Source organism: Ornithodoros turicata, chromosome 6, assembly GCF_037126465.1.
Source record: "Ornithodoros turicata isolate Travis chromosome 6, ASM3712646v1, whole genome shotgun sequence".
In the NCBI taxonomy this organism is placed as follows: Eukaryota; Metazoa; Arthropoda; class Arachnida; order Ixodida; family Argasidae; genus Ornithodoros; species Ornithodoros turicata.
Genome location: NC_088206.1, coordinates 47,422,273 through 47,438,489, shown reverse-complemented (window position 1 = coordinate 47,438,489; position 16,217 = coordinate 47,422,273). Strand labels below are relative to the sequence as shown.

Below are 16,217 nucleotides of genomic sequence, written 5' to 3'. Positions count from 1 at the left end.
TGGATGCGCTTTAGGCTCTAAATATTCGGATTTGAAGGCGCATGGCAACAGTGCGAAACACAAGGCTGCGGTGGGGCACATATCGTCAGGTCAGCAGACTGTCAAATTTGCCTTCCAAAAAGTGGACCCAGCACATGATGCAGAAGGCAGAACAGCTCTTTTTATCGCAGAGCACACATCAGTGCTTACGGCTGACCACTTAAATGGGATTTACAAGAAGTGTTTTGCCGACAGTGCTGCAGCGAAGCACTACAAAATGCACCGGTCCAAATGCTCGGCAGTGCTGAAAAATGTGCTTTTTCCCCACTTCAGAGATGACCTTGCGCAAGATATTGGCGAGTCGTTCTACAGCTTGATCATAGACGAGTCCACTGACATTAGTGTGACCAAGATCCTGGCCGTATCCATCATATACTACAGCCAAATGACTTCAAGGATCGTTACCACGTTCCTTGGGCTATCCGTTATGGATAAATGCGACGCTGCCAGTATCGTGTCAGCTATAGATTGCCTGCTGAGAAAATACAACCTCGCAAAGGGCAAGATGAGGGGACTCGGTACAGACAATGCAAGTGTGATGGTTGGGATAAATAGCGGAGTGTACCAAAGGCTCAAGGAGGAAGTTCCCGCTCTTATTCTTATCCGCTGTGTCTGCCACTCGCTACAGCTATCCATTTCTGCGGCGTCGGATACGCTCCCTAGGAACCTTGAGTACCTGATCAGCGAAACATACAACTGGTTCTCCCGGTCTTCTGGGAGACAGATCGCCTACAAGGAATTGTACGCGCTTATAAATGACGGCAAAGAGCCACTAAAGATTGTACAGTCATGTGCAACGAGGTGGATGTCAATTGAAAGCGCCGTGGTCAGAATAATGGACCAGTGGCTGGAGCTGACGACGCACTTTGAGCTCGTGAGGCACACGGAGAAGTGCTATGCTGCAGAGGTGTTGTACGCGATGTACAAGGATGATATGAACATGGCGTACTTTTCGTTTTTGCGACCTATCCTCGGAGAAGTCCAGAATGTAAACAAAGCGTTTGAGGCAAATGACGCAGACCAAACGAAGCTCCTGAATGACCTAACGCTTCTGCTTACTTCCCTCGTCAAAAAGGTGGTTCTCCCAACAGCCAAACTGTGCCCACTTACTTCGACACTGGAAGGGAACTTGGACCCTAGACCCTATCTGGGTTACCTATTTGAGAAACAGATGGCGGAAATGAAAGAACGTGGTATGTCCTTACAAGACGAGTCCAACATCAGAGCACGCTGTATCAAGTTTGTTCTCGCGCTCGTAGAGCAAGTCAGACAACGTCTTCCTGGTAACATCGAAGTGTTACGCAAGGTATCAACGCTGTCTGTCGAGAAATCCCTGAGTGCCCGGAAGGAACCGCTTGCACCACTCCTGGAGGCTCTCAATGTGGATGCAACTGAAATTGAGAAGATCGAGACCCAGTGGAGAAACATCACACTGCGGAATTGGGAGCACACAGAGTCGACGCAGGGATTCTGGTGTGAAGTGATGTCTCACAGGAACGCTTGCAATGAAAATCCATATCAGGAGCTCGCAAACTTTGCGTTGTCAATGCTGGTCTTGCCATATTCCAATGCGGAGGTGGAGCGGACATTCAGCCAGCTGAATGTAGTTAAGAACAAGCTACGGAACAAACTGAAGCCTGACATGGTCGAAGCGCTTTTGACAATTCGTTCAGGTCTAAGGCGTCATGGAAAAAGCTGCTTTGACTACGATATTCCTCCTGCTGTGATGAAAAACATTGGAACGACAGCCAGTTACACATCTTCTGAGGAGCCCATACCGTCGTCGTCATCCGAGATCAGAAGTGCCGCTGTTCCTGATTGGGAAGAGGAGGCTTTTTGGGAAGCTTTCTAACAATAAGCATCGTACAGTACATCCTGTGACCCAGTTTACCTGTCCTGACTGAAACATTTCAGTTACGACTTACCGTGTGAAACTTTTACCTCTGCAAAATAGCAGGATGCCCCTTGTCTGGTCCATTTTATTTATTAAAAGTATATACAGTTTGCAACATTTGAATTCATTTGTATGCGTCAACTCGCCAAATAGACAAACAGCGGATTTTAGCGGCGTGCGCGGCACATTTAGCGGATTCTGGCGGAATTGCAGTGCGTTTCTGGCGGATTACGCTCCTGAAAGTTTGGCAACACTGAGGAAACCGGCCGCCATCTTACTGTACCCACAACAGTCGCCGCGGCGATCATGGCAACTTCTTGCAATTACGGTCGTACCAACCGTACTGGCAAGGATACAGGGCCTAAATTTCTACAGGTGAGTAATTCTTTATCAAGGAATAAATAGGCGTCCATTCTGTATATTCGGTTGACCACTATGAAGTGTTTTTTTGTTCAAAACGAGCACTGGATGCAGGTTGCTTGATCGCTCTTCCGAGGTTCAATCGAGCACACTTGCATGTTACCTGGTGGCAAATACAGTTTGAGTGCATAATGTGCTTGAAAGAACATGTTATAGCACACTGCTAGTGTCGTCATCAATATATGTGCGAGCACTCGAGCGCTTTTTTGCATGCATTGCTAGCATGGTACACGGTGTTCTCTACGGAAGCGAGTGCACATTCATTTCTTTGAATTACCTTCGCGCACAAGTTCGCTACTACGTCGTAATTAGACCAAGATTGTCACCTTTTTTCATGTATTGGTATTGTTTTGTGCCTTGGTTTGATTTGTGACACAGAATGCTACGTGACGGTGGTGTGGCGCGACTTGGATAACGCCTTGTGTCTCACCTGTATCGTCAGCTTGTTACGATAATAATAATTTGTAGCGTGCCGTGCTATTTGTAGCAATTTTTAAAGCAAAAGTGGTGTCTCGTCAATACAGGTTTCGTCATGTGGACTACCCAGTGAATAATCTGTGCAGTGTGATACGACTGGGTGTACAGATAAGTATCAAGCTCCTCATCCACTGGTTTCTACTTTACAGGAAGGAACCACCTCAGTGCACGCACTGTGGTTAGCCTCTCTCAAATTTGCACATTTTCATACATGTTGACATCAGAAACACACCTTAGGCTCCTTCACCCAGCAATATAATAATTATAATTCTTTTTAAAAGAGTTCCCCATATTCTTTTTAGAATAGGTTTTAATCTTTTTAATTTTTAGAAGGTACAGGGATTGTAAGCCATGTTTTAAACTGATGTTTTAACATTTGTCCAATGCATTTATTAAACAACATTCATTTTTAACTGGTTGCACCCAAACCAATGTTCTGATGTATTATTGCCTTTGTTGTCGATGCACCATAAAAATTGGAATAATCATCAATACAGGTTACTTCACAGCTGCCTCGACATACTCAAGAAATGGGTGCAGAACCTGCGTAATGCCCACAAACTTTGACTACCACAGCACCTCCAGAAAGTAAAAGCATATGTGTCACATGGGATTTTTAAAGGCATTCACAGTATATAATACCTTGTGTGAACTGTTGTAGATCTAAGCAGCCTCTACAGTACACTCTCAGAAATTAAAACATGTCAGGGAACTGTGATAATCATTTCAGTTAATAGGCATGCACATATATGCTATAAGAAGAAATTTATTCATTGAGGATGCATTTCTCTGGTACTGATGTTGTTTACATCTACCGTTGATCACATTAAATTTAAAACTCAGCATATATGAGAAAATATCAGGAGGGAAGTTGCTATTCTTTGCTCATTCCAACCTAAAATTGAGTGCTACAAATTTAGAGAGTGTACCTGTCCATTGTCATCCCAAAAATATATATTGTCATTGTAGGAAGGTCACAAAACAATAAATGTAGTCTTTTGCGACCTCCCTGCGCGTTCATTGTATCCTGAAATGCATAAGTGCAAGAAATAAATGTTGAACTTGAAAAATGTATACTCTCTTTACTCATCATCAGTGATCTTCTTTACAAAAGCATATCGTGTTAGACTTTTTTGTTTACGCTTCACAGACAGGATACACGAGGTCCAAAATGACAAAAGCACAACTGTTTCAAGCTCCAAATCGTTCTGTTGCAATTTGCAGACCATACGTGTGTAGTGCAAGAGGGCCCCTGCACATCAAAGGGTAAGATGGGAGTCATTAATGAAAGTGGTTCCTATGAGAGACTACGATGCTGAAGAAAATTGTGCAAACTGCGGAAAGTGCCATAGAAGATCTCCAGAAAGTGTGTCTGGTCTCACAACGGTGCCCCTTTTAGATGACGATGATACTGATTGGTGTTTCAGATGTGGAGCTGCATTTTTTGTAACGTGCTCCACATAACAAGCATGACAAAGCCAGTGCTGGATTCAGTTTGGCACAACCGCGCCTGCAAATACGCAGAACAAATGAAGGAAGCAACAAACAAACATAGAAGGGCTGTACTTCAAAAAAGAGATAAGTCCTGTGTCTCAAGCAGGTGTCACCTCTTCCTAAGTAAGTTAATTGATTAAGCTTACATCACTACCTGACTAACTGTTCTAACGAGCGCGAACGAATTGCGTGAAGTAATTATTTGAGCTGCTTGGCGGTGTGTCCATATGTGCGAGGCATGGCACCCATGTCGTTCACTAAAATACTCTTTCTGCGGCGATGCTTGATATAAATCATGCTAGACGCATACACGGCTAAAACAACGGCTGAGAGTCTACAGAACGATATCTTTCTGTCATGCGAGTATATCTTTTCCCGGACCGTTCGTGACGGAAAAATTTTTGTCCAGAACGCAGCACGGGATATTATATACATGGTTGTTGTTAACCTCACATCGTTTCTTATTGAAATATTGACTGGGAAACGTGCTGTAGTACAATTCCCAGCGCTGCACTGCAGTGACAGTCTAGTTTCGGAATGCAAAACATAACGTTATTAAGAATCGAAAAGCAGGGCACCTGCGAAATACTGTTAGGATACATCAGTATACTGGCACCTTACAAAATCGCGTGACGACAAACAATGATCAACGCCTGTAGCGCAATAAATACTCACAATCTCTGTTGCCTCCCATTGTTTCCAATGGGCACACACAGCGTTTTAGGGCCCACCAACATGGCGGCCCGAATGCGTACCTCTCTCCCACGAGCCCCTCTCCCATACGCGATCCAGCCTTTATACATAGAGATCAGTGTAAAAAATAACAGCGTAGATTCGCAACTGTCGTCTCGAATGGGAGGCTGAAACGTAGCATTATGCTGAAAAACAAAAGGAAAACAAACGATAAGAAACTAACAAAGAGATTATCGTTGGAGATTTCGCTTAGAAGTTACAGTGTCGGAGTAGAGGGTACATTTATAAGTTACAACAAGATGTTTTTGTTTTTTCCGAGATGTAACTTCTATTCGTGTTGTAAAGACATGACCTTGGTCGCTTTTAACCTCTAAATATACGTTACAGTGGTGTAACCTATAAGAAATCTCGAAATCTACGTCTATATAGAAGTTACATGTTTCTAAAAGTTACAATAAAAGGTACGGGTTTAAGAGTGTAGAGCACAGTGTCAAAAGCCCTTACAAAATAAAAAGAATACTACATCTACGTGGACCCAGAAATCAAGACAGTTTGAAATGCTGTGAACGAATTCCACTATGTTAGTTTTGCCTGAATACCCTTTTCTAAAGCCATGCTGGAATTTAAAAAAAGAAATCGACAGACTCAACTTGGTTGACAACGTGGTAGTACATGATGTGCTCCATTAGTTTACAGGGAACCCTAAAAAGTGGAGCTGGTTAATAGATAGAAGGAGCATAGTTGTCACCACTTCTGAAGACAGGAATAAGCTTGAGACCTATGTCCTCGACTCGCACACATACTAAGAACCTTCGACACAGATTAACATATCTTCATTCCAGCTCTTTCACTTTCAGATGTTCATCTCTGTTGAGTGGTCTGTCATTCTTGTAATACAGATTGGAATTGAAATGCAGGTGCATAAGGGATGCTCTGAAAGAAAAGTGTTTGGTTTTAGTCCTCTTAATGTTTCTGAAAACGAAAACAAACTTCACGGTGACTATTCTTCTGAAATGAGCAATTCCAGGATGACAGCAAAAAAATATATCTCGCCATATCATTATATCCACCTGGCACTTCAATTGAATAATGGCAGTTGAAGATGATGATGATTCAATTTAATGACGCATAAGCAACTCGGGCTATAGTGCGCCAAAACCATGGTAAAACTGTGACTCGTTAAATATCAAACGATTATACTAAAATAATATACTTTGTTGGTTGGTAAATTGAGATATAGACAAAAACATGATGTGATAAAAATAAGCAATTGAAGAAAAGGCAATTGTTGGCTTTGTGTGACTGATGTCGAGTTTGCCACACTACGTGTTGAATAATAATGTACGCTGTAGCATATAAAGTACAATCATACACACGCTCAATATGTGGTGGATATGTGAAACCAATATACACATACTTACATTTCAAACTTTCTTGAAAAAGGTAGTCCAAGTCTGTCGGATTTGCCAGACTCTATACAAAGCCAGTAAGCACAGTGTGGAATGACTGATTCATCTTTCGAAGGCAGAGGTGCAGCTACCACGACGCTTCGTCATCTCAATGCTTCGGAGCGGCATAGCCTAGTAAGAAGCCATCAGAAGGATCTCATAAAGATAACTTGGTTGAAAAAGTGGAGGGTTCTGTGGGATATGTAAGAAAGCATACGCGTTACACAACAGCTACGAGAATGATCGACTGCACCTGCCTGGTTTTCAGTACGTAGACTTGGAACTGAAAAATAAATGTGCTAACCTTGTTGATACTACTTTTCCGTCAGGACCACACGAGAGCAAATTTGGTTTCTTTAGTTGAAGGTATCATCAGGTCCCCATGCTCCTTTGAGATGCAGACAGAAGTTCGCTGAGGCGAGTGACTGCCATTGCGGTTCGTCGCTTCGCAGCAGATCAAGAACAGTACACCACAACGATAGGTGAAACGTTCAGAATATGGTGACAAACTCCAACACCAACCCAATGACCCGAACAAAGAGGATGAACCGGGAGTCACACAAGTTCGCAGTTCGCAAGCTTGGCAGACGGCATCCATTACAGCTGACCGGATACGGAAGCATATATCGAACGCCGTGTACAGATTGAAAAGAAAATCGTAGAAACTGTTGCAGGTGATAAATGCAGGGTATATTTTTCTTTTTGAGGCTCTGTATCAAAAATATATTAACGTAGAAATGCCATTTCATGAAGGAAATTGACAGATATTGCGTGACCACGTGACGCGTTTGAGCCAATTGTGGGTGTTGCGAGTGGCCCCCGTGTTGACGTCATCTTGATGGTGGGCCGGGGTGGATATTCTATATAAACGTATGTTTTCTCGGTTTGACGCTAGGCGTGCTGCACTCGGATGAAGTCGAATGTTTAAAATTCGAGTTTAGAGAAACCGTGGGGTTTTAATGCGTGAATTTTCGCATGGAGAGTCCTTGTTGGGGGCTTTATCGACTACAAGTACGAAAGAGCTCCCACAGTTTCTGGTCAGAGTCCCTTTAAGCTCACGTCTTCAGTTTGTTACTTTCGGTCAGAACATGTCAGGTATGGCTTCATTAGCGTCGGGGGTTCCACAAGGATCAGTGTTAGGGCCCTTGTTGTTCCTTCTCTTTATAAATGATATCGTCTGCCACGTCCCTGTCAAAATCTCTATGTTTGCTGATGATTGTGTCATATTCAGTGAAATAACATGTACAAAAGACCAGGAGAACCTGAATATTGCTTTGCGCGCAATACACGATTGGTGCAAGGTGTGGCAAATGTGCCTTAATATTTCCAAATGTGCAGTTATGTCAATCATAAGGCAACAATCACCTTTACGTTGTGCTTATGAAATTGAAGGACATCCAGTTACTTACGTCCATGAATATGTGTATCTCGGTCTCATAATTTCTAGTACTTACGGTGGTATAGACACATTGGCAGGATCACCCGGAAAGCTTCCACAAAGTTATGGGCTTTAAAAAGGAATTTAGAGTACGCTACAGCAGAAACGAAACTTACAGCTTAAAAAACTTGTGTTCGCCCGCTTTTGGATTATGCATGTGCCGTTTGGGACCCTTTCAGGTCAACACACGTTAACAGACTTGAAAGTGTACAGAAAAGGGCCCTTCGTTTTATTTTTAATTGCTACGGCAGATACAGCTCTATAAGCCTTCTATATGAGCGAGCAGCGTTAGTAACATTGTCTGAAAGGCGAAAAATGAACAGATTAAAATTATTTTTCGACCTCATCAAGGGAAATTATAGGGTTAAAATTAAAGATTACATTCAACCTACATCTCATTCTCGCACATGGAAGCCTCATGCAGTCCAATTCAGGGTTCCCGATGCTCGCTGTGACTGTTATAAATATAGTTTCTTCCCACGTACCTCTGAAGGTGGAATGCGCTTCCGGCGGGCGCTGTCAATGCGGCTTCCTCAACGGCATTCGTCAGTTTATTGAAATGTTCTTAATTGACTTGCTTATGACTCTTGTTTTCCGCACCTGATTACTTTGTGTATATTGTGCACTCCAGCACCCTTTGAATACATTGTATATGGGCTTCTCGTGTACTGTTGATTGCCCACACCTGCTTTGGCCACCAAGAGGTGGCTGGCAGTATTTCTAAATAAAAATAAAATAATAGAGGACGAAACCGACGTATCCTCCAACATGTATGGAAAATAATAGCGAAACATTGCTCTATCAAAACGAGAAACATATGATAACATATGATATTTCTGTGTGGTTCATCTATATAGAACTTTCTGTTGCAAGATATTACAAAAAATTGATGTAATTAAATTTGTTTCTCGTTTTTGATTGAGTATTGTTTCTATCATTGAATAATTTGGACTTCCTCTACATGTTCAATAAAAAACATCGCCTCTGTACAGACTTAGCCGACTTGTCATCCACTTTGACGAAAAACTTCCGTTTCAAGGAAAGCATGTGACAAGATAGTGATCCCCGCGAATAATGCCGACATCTATTTGCGATAATTGTACAATAAAATATATCGCCTTTGTACTCTCTCATATGACCTGGAGAGCGTCCTGTTTACTGAAAGAAGGAACAGCGCTTTACCCCACAACCCTTGGAGTGATAAAGCATGCGCAGTTGCTTCGCTTTGGTCGTATAGATAGAGAGATAATGTCTCCGGACTTTGAAGAAAAGCCGAGATCCTCTCACATTGTACCGTGCCTGTATGTTGGATGCCTCCATCAATGTAAGGTTTGTAGCGTTCGTTAGAATGAAAATTGTATAGTGTTCGATTAGATTAAGTCACGAAGATGATTTTATGATGGTTCAATGATAGATTATTTTCCTCTGTTGTTGTTTACGTGGCGCCGCTTAGAGTGTTCCTCTGTTCTTCAGCGTTAAGTCTGTGCTAGTCACAGCATTAAATTTGTAATATTTCTCGTTTTGATAGATTGTTTTGCTATTATATTCCTGCATGTATATGTTGTTTACGTGTTGGATGATGTGAAGGTTTGGCTCTCTATTAATGCTAGCTGTTGATTGTGTTCTTTCTCATTATTCTTTCTCATTATTTCCTTCATCAATGCTATTCATTTAATAAGAAATTGATTAATTAAAAGTTGTGTAATGTTGGAACAAAACATATGAAACTTAGATTCCCTATTGCGCTCGAAATGTTCATAACTGTCACAAAACAGGCGTACGCCTCCCGTCTTCAACAAAGCAGGGCAGATATCATTCGAGATTGTTGTTGGCTAGGAGCATGCTATGCAGTGAAGTTCATTTGTAACATATCTATTTTCTGTGTTGGATTCATAAAACAAAGTAAGGTTTGTAGTGTCTGTTAGAATGAAAATTGTATAGTGTTCGATTAGATTAAGTCACGAGGATGATTTTATGATAGTTAAAATGACAGATTATTCTCCTCTGTTGTTTACGTGGCGCTGCTTAGAGTCTTCCTCTGTTCTTGCCTGCGTTTGCGCTAAGCCTGTGCTAGTCACAGTATTAATGTTTCTCGTTTTGATAGATTGTTTCGCTACTATTTTCCTGCCTGTATCTGTTGTTTACGTGTTGGATGATGCGCAGGTTTGGCTCTCTGTTGATCGTGCTGTTTCTCATTATTTCCTTACGTCTGCACTATTCACTTAGTAAGAAATATAATAATTAAAAGCTGTGCCATGTTGGAACAAAATATATGCAACTTAGATTCCCTATTGTGCTAGAAATTACTTAAAACACTTAATAACAAACATGATAATGAGGAAATTATTAGTGTTGCAATAATAGTGATCGCGACTCAGGCTTGTTATAGGAAAACTTGTAATTTTGATTGTAATCGTATTGACGAAGAATATCTTCTTTAACTAAGTATAGTGTTATAGATTTTCTTTCCTCTTGTGTTCGTGTCGTTCTTGTCGTGTCGTTCGTGTCCCATGGTCTTCCAGGGTCTCTGCTGTTCACAATTAATAACATCTATCGGCACTTGTAATTAAAATCCCGCTATTGCAATGATCGTGGTCACGCCTCAGACTTTTTATAATAAAACTTGAAATTTTGATTGTTATTATATTGATTAAGAATGTCTTTTTGATTAAAAGACACGTCCGTTTCTCGTTTTGATAGAGCAATGTTTCGCTATTATTTTCCATACATGTTGGAGGATACGTCAGTTTGGTTCTCTATTAGTGCTAGCTATTAATTGTGTTGCGTTGATTCGAATTATTTCCTTATGTGTGGGCTGTTCACCTCATAAAAAATTAAATTTGTGTTATGTTAGAATATTCAACTTAGCTTCCCTATTGTGCTCGAAATATTACTTACATATATCAGAACTTGTAATTAAAACTCCACTGTTGCAATGATGGTGCTCACGTCTCAGACATTTTATAACAAAACTTAATTTTGATTGTAATCTTCTTTCATGTAACCTTCTTTGATGAAATGTGCTATTTCATTTTAATTCTAATTCATTGAAAACTTGTGTGTATGATTACCGTTAATAAAAAATGTGTTTGATGTGTGATACTGTTGTGTCTTCAGGAACTTAACCCACCCAAGCAGCACAATGTACTGAAAGTCGAGTGCAATAGGGGTGGACGGGTAGGTGGAAGGCCTTGAACAGTCTCTTGAAACTAAAGAACATTGATAAGACACATACCGTCCACCCCTATTGCACTCGACTTTCAGTACATTTTGCTGCTTGGGCAGAGCAAGTAACAAACGGAAAAGCTTTATTCCGTAAAGGCACAAGCCGGTGAGGCAACACGTTACAACTCCAAAGAACAACCAATAACACACCCTCGGCTACACTCGGCATTTCTTTAAGTAGATAGCGGCGGCGCGCTGCGCAGAAACTACGATACCAGAAAGGGAGAAGACATGACACGTGTAGCAGGTGTTTACCTGCTACGATAAAAGAAGACCATCATGGACGTGATAAGATAGCTCCTACATTCCTCCACACTTAGTGCAAAGTTCATAATTGTTTGCGAAATATGAAAACAGTGTAACAGGACGGAAAGAAGAGTCCGGCAATCTTAGACTCGAAAAACAAAAGAAAACACTCGAGAAAAAAGTTTCAAGGCACTACACAGTCACGGTTGATATCGGTCCGGGGGTCTCCTCTGACGTTGTGGATACCGAGGCAACGCTGGGGAGTTCTCTTGCTCCTTCCAGTGCTTGGTCCCTCAGAGGAGCTGTAGGGCCTTGCCTGGGACTGAGGGAAGGCTCCGCAGTTTCTTCGACAGAAGTCTGGCCCACGATGTCCCTCGGCTGAGTACCGTCAGCTATGTTGTCAGGTGGGAGAGAGACTTGGGCGCTACTTGAGCTATCCAGAGTATCGTCGATTTCCAACGTAGCTGCACCCCTTAAACGAACTTGGTCGACGTGGCGCTTCCAGACCTGATTTCCTCTTGGTGTATTTACCTGCAACACGTAGGACACTGGTCCAGAACGGGATAATATTACTGCTGTTAACGACTTCGGCCCCTCTCTGAAGTTCTTCACAAAAACTTCTGCCCCAATCCTGAACTGTTTCGGCTTGCCAGGCCTCCGATGGGTCCCCTTGTACTGTCTATACCGGACGGTGGCTTCTGTGTCTGGTCTCAGCAGGTCCAACCTGGTTCGTAGCGACCTACCCAGGAGTAGCGAAGCCGGTGACTGCTGCGTAGTAGCATGAGGCGTATTGCGATAAGCAAGGAGAAAACTATAGCTAAACGAAGTTCCAGAGGTCGGTGAACATCCTTGCGAAGGGCCTCTTTCATGGTCCGTACAAAACGTTCTGCTAGTCCATTTGTAGATGGATGGTATGGAGCAGATCTTATGTGCTTTATCCCATTTTGCTTGACAAAAATTCTAAACTGCTCACTGGAAAATTGGGGACCATTATCTGATACCAGGACCTCTGGCAATCCGAAACGTCCAAACATTTCTCTGAGCTTCGTTAGGGTGCTGTCTGTAGAAGTTGAACGCATAATAAATACCTCTGGCCATTTGGAATGGCCAGCTGCTGTATGTGCAGAATGTGCTGTATGCTGTATGTGCAGTGCAGAATGGCCACTGCTACTAAGAAGTTGCATTGTTGAAATGGGCCGGCGAAATCTAGGTGGAGACGGGACCAAGGCCTCGCCGGCCAGGCCCATGGGTGTAGTAGGGCTTGCATTGGCAGAGGCCTTTCTTGCTGACATGGGGCACAGTTCCTCACCAAGCTTTGTATGTCCAGGTCGACTCGGGGCCACCAGACGTAGCTTCTTGCGACCTCCTTCATACGCACAACACCAGGGTGTCCTTCGTGGAGTACGGCTTGCTGTAATGAAGTGGGAATAACAATTCGCATGCCCCAAAGAATGCAATTCTGACTTGTAGACAGTCCAGACCTCTTGATCCAATAAGGTCTTAAGTCCTGACACGGTTCGAGGTGAGGCCATCCTGTAAGAGTGTACCTCAACACCTGACTCAAAATGGGGTCTCTGGATGTTTCACGCGCGATGTCTGAACTGCTAATAGGAAAGTGCCCCAACGGAGGGTGTAAAAAGTGTCAGCCTCATCTTCAGTCATTACTTCTGAAGCAGCAGGCAGTGGAAGACGTGACAATTAAGCAATCTGCTTCGATGTTTGTTTGTCCTGGTCGATATACCAAGTTGAAGCTGTATGCGGATAACGTGATGGCCCATCTCTGGAGTCGAGCCGCTGCAACTGTAGAGATGCCTGTTTTGGGACCAAAAATGGTTTGGAGGGGCTTGTGATCTGTAACAAGACCGAAACATCGTCCATAGATGTAATAGGGAAATTTTGTCACGCTATATACTAAAGCGAGGCCTTCGCGTTCTAGTTGACTGTAGCGCTTCTCACTTTCAGTTAGTGAGCGGGATGCATATGCGACGGGTCGTCTTGTTCCATCCTTTAGAATAATTGACAAAAGTGCTCCCAATCCGTCGCGTCCGACTTCTAGAGGAAGGCTTGGGTCACAATGCGCCAGAATTGGTGCTGAAACTAGCATTTTCTTTGTTTTATGGAATGCCAGCTGACAGTCACGGGACCACTTCCAAGGAACATTAATGCTTGCACAGCAGCGTATTCGGTGGATGCATAACCGTTGACAGCTCTGCTAGGAATTTTGTGTAGTAGGTGACTAAGCCTATAAACGATTTCAGCTGCTTCTTGTCCTTCGGTGCAGGGGCGTTCAACACTGCGGCTACTTTGTCAGGCGCCGTTGCAATGCCTTTGTCATTGATTATATGGCCCAAAAACCGAAGTTAATGCTTGAAAAACTCACATTTTTCACGTCTGTTGCGAACGCCACGTTCTGCTAGACGTTGCAAGAGCCTTTCGAGGTTTTCGAGATGTTGTAGTTCGCTTTTTCCAGTTACCAAAATATCGTCAAGGTAGCAGATAACTCCATCTAATCCGTGCAAGACATTTTCCATAATACGCTGGAAAATTGCTGGGGCGGAAGACACTCCGAAAGCCAATCGCTTTACGCGAAACAGTCCCTTGTACGTATTGAGAGTCAGATAATCACTTGACCTTTCGTCCATGGTGACCTGTAGGTATGCCCGATTTAAGTCGATTTTCGAGAAAATACCTTCCCCCCTGACAAGACTGCGAACATTTCGTCGATCTTCGGCGAGGGGTAAACATCGACCTCCAAACATGGATTCAGTGAGGCCTTGTAATCACCATAAATGCGTACTGATCCATCCTTCTTCACTACCGGGACAATAGGTGAAGCGTATCGACTTGAGGCTACCGCTTCCAAAACACCTAGTTTCTCTAATTTTTCCAGTTCCTTCTCTACTGCCGGTTTCAGCGCAAAAGGGATACTCCTGGCCTTCATGAATTTAGGCACGGCTTCTTTCTTGAGTATAGGACTGGCTTGCCTACCTTGTATTTCGCCGAGCTCATCAGCAAATACTTGACCGTGCCTTTCCAGCAGCTGTGCCAGATCCTTTCTTGCGTCTGGGCGGATGTAATTCAAACTGTTCCAATCCAAACGTAGATTGCGAAGTCAATTTCTTCCAATTAACGGCGGTCCCCGCTGCGCCATGACGTACACGGGTAGATGACTGGTCTGCCCGTTGTGTTCAACCTCGACGTCCAACACCCCTTTTGGATAGACGCACTGCCCCGTGTAAGTCCGAAGCGTCACAGTCGTGGGCTTGAGTGGAAGGCCTGAAAAACACGAGTGGTACTGCTGTTGAGAAATCACCGATACAGCCGCACCGGTATCCAGCTCCATGCGAAGTGGGACGCCCTGCAGATTCAGTGTGAAATAGATAGGGTCGTTCCTCCCCGCTGAGTCAAGTTGCCGCAACGCTGGCTCAGGTTCGTCGAGTTCACCCATCGACTTGAATTCTTTCTTCAGCCGGTGCCCTCGTCTCTTGTTGACTTGCCGCTGAAATTTCGGGTGTGAACTCTTTATTCTGCTTTTACAAACATCCTTGATATGACCCGTTTTTCTGCAATGGAAGCAGACAGCAGTTTGAAAAGGACACATTCCGCTGCCGTGTTTATCTGAACCACAGCGATAACACCTCTGCTTCCCGGTCTTTTCATTCACTGATATCGCTTGGATGATGGGTTGAGCGACGTTGTTGGAATGGCATTCTGTCGCGTTTTTGGTTGCCATCTCTAGTGACAGTGCTTTCTCTGTTGCTTTCTTGAAAGTCAGGGATTCATCTTCCGTAAAAAGAGCTTTCTGGATGTCCAACCGTAACAATCCGCAAACGAGCCTATCTCGTAGAGCTTCCTGAAGATTTGCTCCAAAATTACAGTATTCCGCAAAACGTTTCAACTCTGCGACAAATTCTGCTATGCCCTCATTTTCCTGCTGCACTCTCTTGTGAAATTTCGCCCTTTCGGCAATAACCGATGGTCGCGGTGAAAGGCGGTCGCGCAAAATTTTCTTGAGCTCTTCCAAGGTTTTACTTGTTGGCGGGTCTGGCGCTAACAAACTCTTCAGTAGCTTGTAGGTCTTTGGCCCGATTATACTCAGAAAAGCATCAACTTGATTAGATTCGGGAATTTGGTTTGCGCGAATGAAAGCAGCGAGTCTTTCCTGATAGGACTCCCAGTCCGATACAGACTCATCGAAGGGCTCCACTTGACCGATAGTTGCCATCTTTCTAACTTGAGGACGATGCTCAGGCTTACCGTCTGAGAGGCCGCCTTCTGCCTTGCTTGTACCTTGCATAGCTGGTTCTGGTCGGACATCCCATCCTCGTCGCAGGAAATATGTTGTGTCTTCAGGAACTTAACCCAGAGCAAGTAACAAACGGAAAAGTTTTATTCCGTAAAGGCACAAGCCGGTGAGGCAACACGTCCGGCAGCAACACGTTACAACTCCAAAGAACAACCAAAAACACACCCTCGGCTACGCTCGGCATTTCTTTAAGTAGATAGCGGCGGCGCGCTGCGCAGAAACTACGATACCAGATAGGGAGAAGACATGACACGTGTAGCAGGTGTTTACCTGCTACGAGATAAGAAGACCGTCATGGGCGTGATAAGATAGCTTCTACAGATACCTCTTCAATGTTATCGTATCGTACCTGTAATAAGTATAATCTTAGTTACGTGTATTGTATTGTGTTTCTTCTGCTTCAGGTTTTTTGGCTGTGTTTTTCTCCTCCACACAAAGTCACAACATATTTCCCAGCACTATTGGCATTAATAAATATATTTTCACTTGTACTTTTGTGTATGGCTATCCTTTGCATGTCTATACTTGCATGTAAAC

General features: G+C 43.4%; 1 protein-coding gene and 1 long non-coding RNA gene across 2 annotated transcripts; both read right to left on the bottom strand.

Annotated features, from left to right (window-relative positions):
- Nucleotides 1-3,360: 3,360 nt before the first annotated feature.
- LOC135397989 (uncharacterized) lies at nucleotides 3,361-7,043 on the bottom strand. Its single transcript, XR_010423935.1, has 3 exons — nucleotides 6,770-7,043; nucleotides 6,439-6,597; nucleotides 3,361-5,950 (listed from the first exon to the last, which is right to left on the bottom strand). It is a non-coding gene; the product is annotated as an uncharacterized LOC135397989 (long non-coding RNA).
- Nucleotides 7,044-12,330: 5,287 nt separating this feature from the next.
- On the bottom strand, nucleotides 12,331-15,979 carry LOC135397988 (uncharacterized). Its single transcript, XM_064629450.1, has 2 exons — nucleotides 13,755-15,979; nucleotides 12,331-13,225 (listed from the first exon to the last, which is right to left on the bottom strand). Exon 1 carries the CDS (start codon nucleotides 15,669-15,671, stop codon nucleotides 14,487-14,489), a length of 1,185 nt encoding a protein of 394 aa, XP_064485520.1. The 5' UTR covers nucleotides 15,672-15,979; the 3' UTR covers nucleotides 12,331-13,225; nucleotides 13,755-14,486.
- Between the last annotated feature and the right edge of the window lie 238 nt (nucleotides 15,980-16,217).

Excerpts from the sequence above, each read along its gene's own strand:
- LOC135397988 (XM_064629450.1), bottom strand. The coding sequence starts at position 15,671 with ATGCAAGGTACAAGCAAGGCAGAAGGCGGCCTCTCAGACGGTAAGCCT.